This window comes from Hoplias malabaricus, chromosome 13 (genome assembly GCF_029633855.1).
Source record: "Hoplias malabaricus isolate fHopMal1 chromosome 13, fHopMal1.hap1, whole genome shotgun sequence".
NCBI classification, from domain to species: domain Eukaryota; kingdom Metazoa; phylum Chordata; class Actinopteri; order Characiformes; family Erythrinidae; genus Hoplias; species Hoplias malabaricus.
The window spans coordinates 25560587-25573484 of NC_089812.1; the positions used below are offsets into that span (position 1 = coordinate 25560587).

The following is a 12898-nucleotide window of genomic DNA, read 5'->3' on the forward strand; positions in this document are numbered from 1 at the left end:
AGAGACTCTGAGAACCATCACCATCTACCACACTCACTCTGTCTGCCTGTCTCTCTCCCCATCTCCCTTTCACACAGACAGACACACCTTTGTTTAAATGCATTGTGGATACATTTACAAATCATTTAAACAGAAAGTAGTACAAAGAAATCATTTCAAATGTTAAAACTAAAATTTTGTTTTTTGAAAAACATTTTAAATGCCAGCTAATACTGGATTTGGGCCTTGTCCCTTACATGTAGAAATTTCTCCAGATTATCTGAAACCTTTAACCGTTAACCTTTAAACGTTTTCCAAAAAATAATAACATTTCCCAGTTTCAATTTAAAACATTGAAAATTCATTAATTATCTGTAACTGCTTATCCAGTTCAGGGTCACGGTGGGTCCAGAGCCTACCTGGAATCATTGGGCGCAAGGTGGGAATACACCCTGGAGGGGGCGCCAGTCCAACATTCACTCACACCTATGGACACTTTTTTGAGTCGCCAATCCACCTACCAACGTGTGTTTTTGGACTGTGGGAGGAAACCGGAGCACCCGGAGGAAACCCACACGGACACAGGGAGAACACACCAACTCCTCACAGACAGTCACCCGGAGCGGGAATCGAACCCACAACCTCCAGGTCCCTGGAGCTGTGTGACTGTGACACGACCTGCTGCACCACTGTGCCGCCCCTAAATATTGAAATATATTGTTTTTTTTACAGTTTGCCCAGCGTCCCACTTTTCTGGAAATGGTGTATTATATGTGCTCACAGAACGCTGTCGGCTGTATTTTATTTTAGTCCAGAAGTGTTTTCACTGAGGGGTGGGTTTACAAACTCCAGTAGCACTGCTGTGTCTGATCCACTCATCTATTTATGAAATCATTATAATAATAATATTCTCCATGTTACTGTCAGAACAAAAAACTTCCCAATAGATATAACAGAATTCTTAATGTTAATGCATGTTCATTTTGGAGGGTTTCTTTTGGTTTATTCATCAGTAAATGTCCCTATATTGGAAACAGCAGCTGATTTAAAGCATCTTGGCAGGATCCGAGCAGGAACAACAATGAAGGAACAACAATTAATTTTTTTGTAGATTTTGTAAAATTAAGATAATACCCAGATTACTGAAATATAATAGGATATAATCATGAGATGAAGGATGCGTAAAGTTTAAAAATTGGACCCTGACAATAATTCCATAAGCTAGTATGGTATTTTTCGTATACTGCCCAAGGTTAAATCTTTCTCTCACACACACATCACACATCTCCTGAGAATGCACTGTTGATATTTCACCACTCCAGGGCAAAAAATCCCAACCACAACTTAATGTAGGGAAATCAGTGTCTCTTTCATCCACTCAGTCACGTCAAAACTGAGATGAAGAAGTCAACAAACACTCTGTCGGAGTCTCTCTCTTTCTCTCTCTCTCTCTCTCTCTCTCTCTCTGTGTCTGTCTCAGTCTGTCTCTCTCTCCCACTGCCAATTTGTGTCAGTCTGTCTCTTTTTCACTATCTCTCTCTCGCTCTCTCTGTCCCTTTCTCTCTCTGGAAAGTCTGATATCACTGCTCAGGTCTGTGACTCGGGGCGAGGGAGGCTCCACTGAGCTGGGTTCAGATACAGAACTGCGGAAACTGGTGTAATTAGACAAAGACAGGACTAGTGTGGGAGTTGACAAAATCTAGCCCCGAGAAGCTCGGTCATTATTCTTTCCTGTCAGTGACGCTGCTGAGATGGCGAGTCAAAACTCCAGGCTCCAGGTGCCAGTTTCATCCTCAGAGGAAAATAGCATTTGATTTTATAAAGAGCACAATTGCTGGGTGATTCAGCTTACAGGAAAAAATGAGCTGTCCATCAATACAGCTGTCAGATCTGTGGGGAATTACACAGAACACAGTCTATTTGGCGGCAATGGCACACCAAATGGAGCCAAGTGGAGTTTTCCATTCATGGTTCATTAGTGTCTAGAAAGGTCAATTCCCACCCCAATGACACAATACATAATAGTGGTTAATTCTGATCAGGTTACAGCAGGTTTAAAGCAACTCGTTTGTGTTGTAGTGTGGCATGGTGGCACTGTAGTGTCGCTCCCTCAGAGCTCCAGGGTTCTGAGGGTGCGGGGACCATCCCTGCCTTGGGTCACTGTCTGTGATGAGTTTGGTGTGTTCTCCCCGTGACTGAGCAGTCCCTTCCAGGTGCTCTGGTTTCCTCTAGTAATCCAAAGACACAAATAAGAAAGGTAGAATGGCTGTGCAGTGATTGAAAGAGTGTGTGATACCCTGTGGGGAAAAAAAACCAGGAAAGAACTGACAGAAGAGACTCTTTAACAGTAAATCTGTCTGCTGAACTACCTTCAAAACGTCCCTATGCTGTAAAGCATGGAAACTCTCATGTGTTCATCAATATAAAGTTAATTTTTTAAACATTAAAAAAAATAAACTAAAATTTTACTTTCACTTTCTGTTTTAGCTGCTGAGCCCTTCCAGGCCATGTACAGAATGGTGGGTTTAGTGGGAATGATTATTGGATAATGGTGTATTGCCTCAGTATATGACTTTTAGGAGTACATTCTGAGGAGGACTGCAGAGTTTGGGGCTCCATTTGGGACCGTGCTACGGACATTAATGTGTTAACGCATCTCCATTTTTTTTAAAGGGTGTAACTCAAAAGACTCATAATACCCTATGTAGTGCTTTATGTACAGCTTCATAATCATAAAGGCGTCTGCAATAAACAGTGAGTACAGCGTCTAACATAAAACCGTTTGGGATTCATCAGCGTGTGCACGAGCCTATGCTGGACGTGCACAGCCCTAGAAGCCGTATTTTAATAACCTACGTAGTGCACTGCGTAGGGAGGAAGGAGCCAAATAAGACGCACCCTGAAAGGAAACCGGAGGTGCATCTGTTGAGCGTAGCGGACTTTGTCTGGTGATGACGTGTTTGTGTGAAGAACGATGATGTGTAAAGTGGACGGGTTTATTTTGTTTTGTGGCTGAAGATAAAACCCTCTTAGCTTAGTTTTATCGGTGAATAAACTTCTGTTTCCATTCCTTTTGTCGCGTCCTTAATCGCCACGGAAGATGGAGACGCTTTATCATCAGACGAATAAGTGAGTGGCTCCTAAGCTGAAGTTAGCTTCTCATTCGAATGATGCGGTCCCCCTTAAATGGGGCAACAGTGATACTACCTCACGCTACCTTGTCGTTTTTATAAGTTACACGGCGTTGTTATGAAGTTACACTCTGATTGGAATTATCCGGTCCCCCTTAAATGGCGCCCCTGTAAACAGAAACTGAAGTTAGCGTCTCTTAAAAACTGTCAGTGCCACCTTAAATGGCGCAGCTGTTAAACGTAACTGAGGCTACTTTCTCATTCGGTTTTATAGGAGTGCACTGGCTATTTAAACGAGCTAAAGCTACTTAATATTTCTAATTCTAATTAATTTAAGGCGGAACCGGAACTTTTATAAGAGAAGCCGGCGAATACGAAATTAACTTCAGTTTATGTTTCTTTAACGTTACAAGAGTGAATAATGCATATAAAACTTTATGAAAACGTACTTAATATTTTTAAAAATTGTCCTTTATATGAGTGAATTATTTTAATATTAATAAGGGCTCATTGTTTCACTTTCATATTATTGCAGACACATTTTTAGACTACTGTAAACACATTACTAACGATATAATAATAATAAAACATTTCAGCACTCAATAAATTTTGATATAAGGCATTTCTAAGGTTTTGTAACTGAAATCTTAATAATTATAATAATGATATTATTCCACTCCATATTGTGAACATTATTATTCGATGTTATGACCCAGAATTTGTGAACTGGGATTTTTCACTGTTATAAACATCAAACCCCCAATAATATAAACTGATGTTTTTGGCATAAAACTTGGCCTGGAGCATAATTACATTAAAAGAATTGTGTTCCAATAGCTATTTCAATTTTGGCAAGAAATAGAGTAAAACCTCAAAGTTTCAGCCCAAATCAGGACTAATCCAGGGCTCCTCTGGGAGAAGAGCTCATTAGTGAATGTTTTTTGGTTTTGCTTGTTTTGGCACAGTTCTCCCATCATCTCTTAGAGTTTATGTCTTTTTCAAAGTAATACGTCATAGGATGATACTTTCTGAAAAGAAATGCATGGGCATTTTTAGGCACCTTTGGTAGTATGCAGACATTCATACAGTGATGAACAGTTATTTCTGGATGTGTGATATTGCCTCATGTAGGAAGCTTTTTAGTCTCGTGGACCGGCAGTAGAGTTGTGTTTATTTTGTGTTAATCTCTGCTCTCTGCTCTGCACTCACACCACATTCTGTTTCCTTCCTCATTATTACAAGACTTGAAACATTGAGTAATATGACAAATTTAGTCAATCACATTTTCCAATGTGGAGCGAAGAGGTTTTTTGGACAATTTTGCACATTGCAACACTGTTTGCTTAAAGGGAACCCCAGAAAATTATGTTCAGCTAAACATGGTATGGATTGAAAAGGGTCAGGAAAATAAGTGTGAAAAAGTCCTAAAAATCACATCACAGACTTGCCACTGCAGACACGATCAAATAAACACTGGACAATGCCTTCTTTAACTCCTGTCTTTCTCATTACCAGACAAATCCAGGAGGTCCAGTCCCAAATGGGACGACTGGAGACGACGGACCGACAGTCCGTCCACTGTGAGTGCCTTCTCTTTTCCCTCTCTTTCTACACTTTATTGAAATAGTTTAGTAATTAATGTATAATAAGTTAAGTTAATTATTATACAGATATTTCTGATGTGGTATACTGGCTGAGCCACATGTGAAGCCATTGTTTTGTATTTTATTTACACACGTTATAAATAAGTCTGATATTCTTGGAATAATGTTTGACTTAGGTTACTTGGCAGCCGTAGCTAAACGGCCAAATACTCTGCAGAGGAACTGATTATGTCAGTTAAATATTATAATCAATGTATTAAAATGTATATTGAACATATGATTAAAAATTCCTATGTTTTTTTTTTTTTTGTTGTGGTTTTATAAAAGAAATAATATGTGCAGTTGAGTACCTGTAACTTCTATCCAGGGTAAAATCACTGTAATACTGGGTCTTGAGTGCATATTAATTGCATAATAGAAAATATGTGACAACCAACATGAACCTCTATCAGTGTCTACAGTTGATAACAGAATATAAAACATAGCATTTAAAGGTAGTGTATGTGTCTGTGTGTTGGAGGCATCTAATTAGAGCCAATATCAGTGCCCCATCAGTGAGAATTACATCACACACAACAGGAAAAGCGAATTAGCATTAGTTATAAAATTCACCTTCAGACTTTGTACTTTTTGATACGTCTACAACAAATGCTTTACATCCTGTCACCATTGGCTATGAGGGGAATATTTACATAAATACAAATGCTACACATTTCATTGTTTATTCATATAATATATAATATTACCAGAAGCATACAGGGCAATTATTTTATTTTGTTTGAATAAAGAAGAAATCCATGTATCTTCTATTAGTTTTAATCGACCAATGGACAGTCAGCAGGTAATCGATTATGAAAATAAGCGGTGACTGCAACCTGACTGTGTGGAATAGATTAGTGTGCATGGGCTCTGCCGTATGTGCCAAGGGACCTTCGTGGGAGAATCTTTAACTGGGCTATCTGTGTGTGAGAGAGAGAGTGTTAAGGTGGAGCTGATTGTGTTGAGCCAGCCTGGTGCCCTGACAGGAAGGGCAGGGAGAGCCCAGATGGAGAGGAGGGAGAGTGTTTTAGAGGGAGTGGGTGAAGAAAGGAAACAAAATGGGATAAGTGGGATGCTAATTTGGTTTTCACATGAAGAACTGTGCAGAATCCAGATACCACTCTACTGGTTAGTTTTTTTATTTATTGGTTTTGTCACAAAAGCACCAAATAGACCTAATATAATTGTCTATGATATTTGTGGGGGTATTTCACACAGCCGTGTGAAGTCTTAGAAGTTTCTCTAAGTCTCCAAGTTCTGTTTACAAGGTTTTGCATGGCTGTACATGTCTACGTTGTTAAATCCTGATCTTCGTTTTTGGAAACAATTGTATTTGATTTAATTTTCTAAGTCTTTAAACTTATGCACATAAGTGAAATACTAGATTTTATTTTCCAAAACATCAGAAAAATTAGTGGTGTTCAGTTACTTTATCACTTTACTGTATATAAGTGTGTGTGTGGGGGGGGGGTCTAGTACTGGTGAGGTTTGGACAGATAAGCAGTCGCCAGCCTATGCTGATGACATCATATGATGATGTCAAAGCCTGGAAGGATGCATTGTGTGTATGTGTGTGAAGAACCTTGCAGTGGGTGTGGAACTGCGTAGGCTGTGTGTGTGTGTGTGTGTGTGTACTCCTATAAAGTTGTGATAATATTTCCCACCAGCTCCAGGTCCTCTCCCAGGAAACAGCACACATCCTGGTCCACAATCAGCTGCGTGCTCCCAGAGGGTGGAGCTGTCTGCTCTGGCTCAGTGTCTACACACAGTTATATTTCGTTTTAACTGAGTGCACGGATTTATGATAATTTGTTTAACATATTAATATTTTAGTTGAATATTTTAATTGAATTAATTTATTGCCCTATTATGGGGAATCTTCAACCTGCTAAGTATCAGTTAGTGAATCTGTTAGAAGTTGTACATCTCAAATGCACCAAGGTTTTAATGTTATCCAAAATAAATAGTGAAATCAGTATATAGTGTATTGAATACGGGCGGCACGGTGGCGCAGCAGGTAGTGTCGCAGTCACACAGCTCCAGGGACCTGGAGGTTGTGGGTTCGAGTCCCATTATTATAAACCATTATTTGGTCTGTGTTTCACTGCTCTGTGTGTGGAAGAATTATAATGAAATGTTTTGTTGTATCTGTGTGTCTTTCACAGTGCTAGAGAATAATTTGCAGGCCAGAATTGAACAGATCTTCACTCATCTGGAAAAGCTTGAGATTCTGGCCAGCAAAGAGCCACCCAACCGTCGTCAGAATGCTAAACTGTGAGTAAACAGGAGCTACCACTCTCGCTGTAGCTTATAGAAGTGTTAAAGGAGCAATACATCAATTCATTGTCTCCAAAAATCTATTTTTTGTAAATCACACAGACATTTTACTGACACCTAGTGGTCTGGGTGTACCACAGATTCTGTTCTAGAGATCTGCACCGATGTGGAGCATTATACGATTCATTCAGGGCCTTTAGAGCATTTAGAGCCTTTAGAGCATCTCATTGATGAACCCTCTCATATTTGTTTGCTACTTTTTGTGGAAATAAAGTAATTTTTAAAGTAATTCTTCAGAGTTGATTAAAATGACTCAAAATTAAATAAACGGAGGTGGTCAACCAACAAACACTATAAATATCTACAGTGTGGAACAAGTTTAAAGGAGAAAACAACCCAACAGCTAATTGCAGTGACAATATTTTGACTGTGGGTAAAGGACAATTTCACAAAATTTTCCAGCATTCAAGTGTTTTGAATGTGAAAGAGGTAACAATGGATCAACCACTGCTGGTTTCAAACCTCACACCTAAACACAGTCTTAAATATATATTTTAAACACATTGAACACATTGCAGTTTAAGGTCGACAGGATTACAAATCACTGTTTCTTCACTGTGTCTAAATGGTCTGAAATTCCAACTAAACAGACAGTGCCTACTATTGTAAAGCTTTTAATTACAGCAGCATTTTGTTTTTTATAGATGATGGACGATAATGATGAAATGATGAGGCTTATTGAGCTTGTTTGGTGTTTTTATGTGATGTGGGTGGATGTGTTTGTCTGTGCCCTGTGGCATCTCAAACGTTTGGGAACATTCCCAATGAGGTCATGTCATTATAACCTATTTGCGAGGGTTCAGCACTGCAATAACAGACCCGAGGCTAACGCACCTGAGATGTCACACAAATGTAGCCACACACACACACACACCTGAAACTCTCTGAGAATGCTGCATACCAAAAAGACACATCAGAGGACTATCAGCTCTAGGTAGACTATGAGTTCATGGCATGTCCGTGCCCTATACATCATTAATGTTCTCAGAAATAGAGCCATTGCCAATTTCCACTTGATCAGTTTGATATTCTCTTATGCAATGTTACCAAGCCTGGGGGTGAAGGCTCAACACACTTGGAGGAGAACATTTACTGCTCATTCTGTTATTGGAGCTAACAGATGCCTGAGTTGACAAGCATCGCACTAGGTAATGGGTTGGACAGTTAAGACCATCCTGCACACACTGAACGAGAGAGAATCAGTTTGACCCATTTTCACTTTGGGCTGTGGTCTCACTGGGGATCGAACTCGTTATCTCACTGGGGGGGGTAATGTTTTAGTTGTTCATCATGTGCATCGGGGAACCTCTATAAATTCATGTTTCTGAACTCACAAACACGCCCTGATGATTGTTTTCAGTCATCTTCTGCAGAGTTTATTGCTGGCTGAGATTTCAGACACTGTTTTTATTCTCCTTTCCCCGCAGGCGAGTGGACCAGCTGAAGTATGACGTGCAGCATCTGCAGACAGCCCTGAGGAACTTCCAGCACAGACGCTACGCTCGCGAGGCTCAGGAGAGGGAGAGAGAAGAGCTAATGAGCCGCACTTTCACCACCAATGTCAGTCCACAAGCATGCAAAGCTGCACCAGTCAACTATTAAGCAAAGTCAATTAATACAATTAGTGCACAAACAACCAGAGCAGCTGGATTGCTGAACGGCACTTTCACACAACAAGGTTGTGGATTAATTTTTCCTGCCACTCCAGGGAATCGAACTGGAGACACAACGGTCTGCAGCTTGCCTTTTTAACCCTTTTAAGGCCATGGCTGCCCCAATTAATGTAAATGTAAGACCCCATCCACACAGATCTGGATATTTTTAAAAGAGAATGTTTTTTGTGTGCGTTTTGGCCTCTTGTCCACTCGTAAACAGGGTTTAGGACGCTGAAAACGAAGGGTTTTTGAAAGCACTCTCCACACTGGAGATTTGTTCTCATGTGGATGAGGAAAACTGAGCTTTTCGAAAGCGCTGAGGTCACACAGTTTTCAGGCCTGTGCCTGAAATTCAAACAGCTACTTATTTCACATATATTAAATTGCATCTTAAAAATACAAGGTAAATATTCAGATATCAGTAGATTTCAGATTCCTACATATGAAGAAATATATATGATGTTGTATTAGAAAAATATTGTACATTTATTAAGATCTAGATTCAGTACTTGCTTTTCATGACTTGCTTAGTGCACTATGTATGGGGTGATTTGAGATTAAACTTGGTTAGAATTATGAATAAAACCATGTGTGTTGGTTCACATTTTTAGACATTTCTCATTCATTTTTTTAATTCTGTTTTAATTTGTTGACTGTGTGTGTGTGTAGGATGCAGATACTACAATCCCCATAGATGAGACACTTCAGTTTAACTCCAGTCTGCACGATGCACACAGAGGAATGGATGACCTGCTCAGCTCTGGCTCAGGCATCCTCAATGGCCTGCGAGACCAGAGGGGCACACTCAAGGTGTGTTTATTTTTGTGTTTGTGGGTGAAACAAACAAGAACAAACACTAGTTTTTTACTCCCACAACTAATTTTGGCTACACTTCATGTGGTTTAGGAATAAATATAGAAATAATATGAGTACAATTATTAAAACATCATTTAATCTGTGCATTTTGGCCACATCTTTTGCTCAACCTCACTCCACACACTACCTCCACTCCCCTTGCTGGCTTCATTCCCCTCACTTCACTAATACCAAACATTCTCTCCACTCACTCACTTCATTCTCAGTCACTAACTCCATGAGGGGCTTCTCATCTATAAAAAGTTCCCATTTGTCCTTAACTTCTATTAAACGTTCTCCTCTCTGTGTGGCAGGGAACCCATAAGAAGATGCTGGATGTGGCAAACATGTTGGGGCTGTCTAACACAGTGATGCGTCTAATTGAGAAGCGAGCAACGCAGGATAAGTTTATCATGATCACCGGGATGCTCGTAACCTGTGTCGTCATGTTTCTGGTGGTCAAATACCTGAGCTGAACCCTCTCACTCCTCACTGACTCCTCACTGACTGGACCAGACCAGGAGACAATGATCTGAATCCTGGATGGATTACTACAGATCGTCTCCTGGATTTATATCATTAATCTTTACCTGTTTTGACTCAAGAAGCCTAATTATATGTGAAGTAACAAAACTGTATTGACATAAAGCGGTTGCTTCAGGCCTGTTTCCTAGAAGACTCTATAGATCAGATGTTCAGATCAGCTGGAAACTGCCTTTTTCTCATTAGTGTCTCTCTGTGTTTCACCCAGCAGAAGCAGCACCGGGCTCATTTTTTCTTCAGTTTGCCAGATTGTGACTAATCTGTCTGCTGCTATCCTCACAATTAGGATAGGTCTTAAAACCATTAAAATTGAGGTCATGTGAAGTGGACCAATGCTTTTTATTCTTTACTCCTCTTCTATTAAACCCACTTTCATTGTCAGCACAGTAAAGTCTCACTAATTCAATGACCTGAACATCCATTTGTCCAAGCTGTGCCTTTAACAACGCAAAACCACTGATCCTGAAACGTCCTGCCAGTCAAGACTAGAATACAGCCTCAACGCAAACACAGACTCATATTTTAGTTATTTGAAAGTGTGTTTCTTTCTAAGCAGGGGTCAAGGTTCTTGGTGGACAGGAAATGAGAGATGTTATTGGACATCTGCGACCTCATCTTGATGCTTTGCCGCTACACGTCGGGATCAAGTCCACATGCAACCCCACCAGAGGTCTCGCATATCTCTCTAGCCCCAGGCATACACAAGTTTCCAAAATGAGAAATCCTCTGATATTGGTCATGTCTGTGGCCATTTTAGAGCAGCGAGAGGGTGAAGCTTTGAGGAATGTGGTTCTGACCTCTTTTATGTATCTGAGATTACAGAAAAGGGCAGGGTTAAAACTAAAAGCGGTATTTTTCCCGTTATGTGCTACCAGTGTTAGTGAACCAGTGAAACATGGAAAACTAAATGCGTTTTGAAGTACCAACTTCTTGACTTCATAGTGAATTCAGAGGCTGAAAATATTCCTACGTTTATTTGAACTGTGGAAGTCCATGTGACAACTGGCAAAATTTGTTCAACTTGAGTAAACCTTGACTTTACTGTGAAAGGTTCTGTAATTGCAGCTGATGTTTCGTAGAATGAAAGCCTCTTCTAACTCATGTAAAAACTTCTCATGCATTACGCAGTGTGAACTTTGGTTGCAGGCATGACTAGCCATGTCTTAATATATGTAGTTTAATCCCTGAACTCTATATCTTCTAATAAAAATCGTCTTCAGCAAAAAACTGATCCCAAAACAGTTTTTATGGAAAACGAACTGTACCTGCACCATCGTCTACTAAGATCTTCACCTCCATGTGAAGAGATGCTCCACTTTAATGCTGACTTCACTCATTTTACGTCCACCAATTATGGTCACAAATCTTGCTTCACTTGCACAGAGAAAAAAAAAAGCTATGGAGCAGCTTCACAAGCTAAGGTCACCATTCTCAATGTGAAGTGCTGTCAAGTATAAGGAGTATAAAGCCTCTCAAGCGTCACAAATAAACGCTGGAACTGTGTTCTAGTACGAGTGGTAATTGTGATCAGTAAAATTCATCCAACAGAAGTACTTTTTGCCTTAAGCCAGAAGAGTAGGACCTGTGACTGCAGCAAAGGAGGGCAATAATTCCCTCTGAGCAACTAGATTTCAGAAGGCGTTTTGGATGAGCAGGCGTCCACAAAGTTTTGGACAAATCTTAGTAGTGAATATTTACAGACCTAAGATTAAGACTTCATGCACGCTGCTTCTGCTAGGTGTTTTCATTGTCCTTACATGTGTACAAATCTAAAGCTTCAGTAGCGCCACCTGGCGTTTGAATATGGTATTACATTGGAAATGAGTTAATGAAGATTAAAAAAAAATGCTAAATGTGGAGTCGCTCTATGTCTGTGCAAACGGAATGAATCCTCATGTGAATAAATAGAGCTTGCCAATAAGCTCATTATTTCCCATAAATACATTACATCACCACACTGAAGTTTTGATCCCAGTTGTAAGATGGAAAAAAAAAAAATTATTCAGGCGATACTCCTGAACTCATTCATTTTCCTTAATCTGATCAGTGATGATGTGGGTCCAGAGCCCACCCAGAACTACTGGGCACAAGGCAGGAACACACCCTGAAAAGAGCAATCGGTGGTTGGATGGAAGCAAGGACAGTAGATGAATAGAGATAATTGAAAATGGTAATGTAAATCCTAAATGCCCAAAAAACGCACATATAAACACCTGTCAACTTACATAGTCACTTTCCAGGTGAGCACAGCTGCTGTTCCTGTTGTAATGTAATGAAGACTTCCACTGTAGCAATTTGTAGACTAATTATACTTTTTGTCTATATTTTTACTCATATTCAGATTTTTGTGTATATATAATTATCTAACAGTAGCTTATTTTTCAGCATTTATTTATGTACGAAACACCATTCCCTGAAGGCTGTACTTCAGTTTTAACGACATAAAATTAAATATAATTGAATCCTTTAGTAATGACTTATCTCATTCATTCATTCATTATCTGTAACCCTTATCCAGTTCAGGGTCGCAGTGGGTCCAGAGCCTACGTGGATTCATTGGGCACAAGGCAGGAACACACCCTTGAGGGGGCGCCAGTCCTTCACAGGGCAACACACACACACTCACACCTACGGACAATTTTGAGTCGCCAATCCACCTACCAACATGTGTTTTTGGACTGTGGGAGGAAACCAGAGCACCCGGAGGAAACCCACATGGACACAAGGAGAACACACCACACTGCTCACAGACAGT

The 12898-nt window shown here is 40.0% G+C and overlaps 1 protein-coding gene across 1 annotated transcript; it reads left to right on the forward strand.

Moving 5' to 3' along the window:
- Positions 1 to 2889: 2889 nt before the first annotated feature.
- Positions 2890 to 12513, forward strand: gosr2 (golgi SNAP receptor complex member 2). The gene is made up of 6 exons (XM_066643083.1): positions 2890 to 3108; positions 4626 to 4690; positions 6919 to 7027; positions 8518 to 8650; positions 9415 to 9555; positions 9915 to 12513. The coding sequence occupies exons 1-6, from the start codon at positions 3080 to 3082 to the stop codon at positions 10074 to 10076; spliced, it is 639 nt and encodes a 212-aa protein (XP_066499180.1). The 5' UTR covers positions 2890 to 3079; the 3' UTR covers positions 10077 to 12513.
- The last annotated feature ends 385 nt before the right edge of the window (positions 12514 to 12898 follow it).

What these genes read in the sequence shown, in the direction of transcription:
- gosr2 (XM_066643083.1), top strand. Translation starts at nt 3,080, where the DNA reads ATGGAGACGCTTTATCATCAGACGAATAA. An exon ending in CTTTATCATCAGACGAATAA is followed by an intron (nt 3,109 to 4,625) that starts GTGAGTGGCTCC and finishes TCTCATTACCAG; the next exon opens with ACAAATCCAGGAGGTCCAGT. An exon ending in GGACCGACAGTCCGTCCACT is followed by an intron (nt 4,691 to 6,918) that starts GTGAGTGCCTTC and finishes TGTCTTTCACAG; the next exon opens with TGCTAGAGAATAATTTGCAG.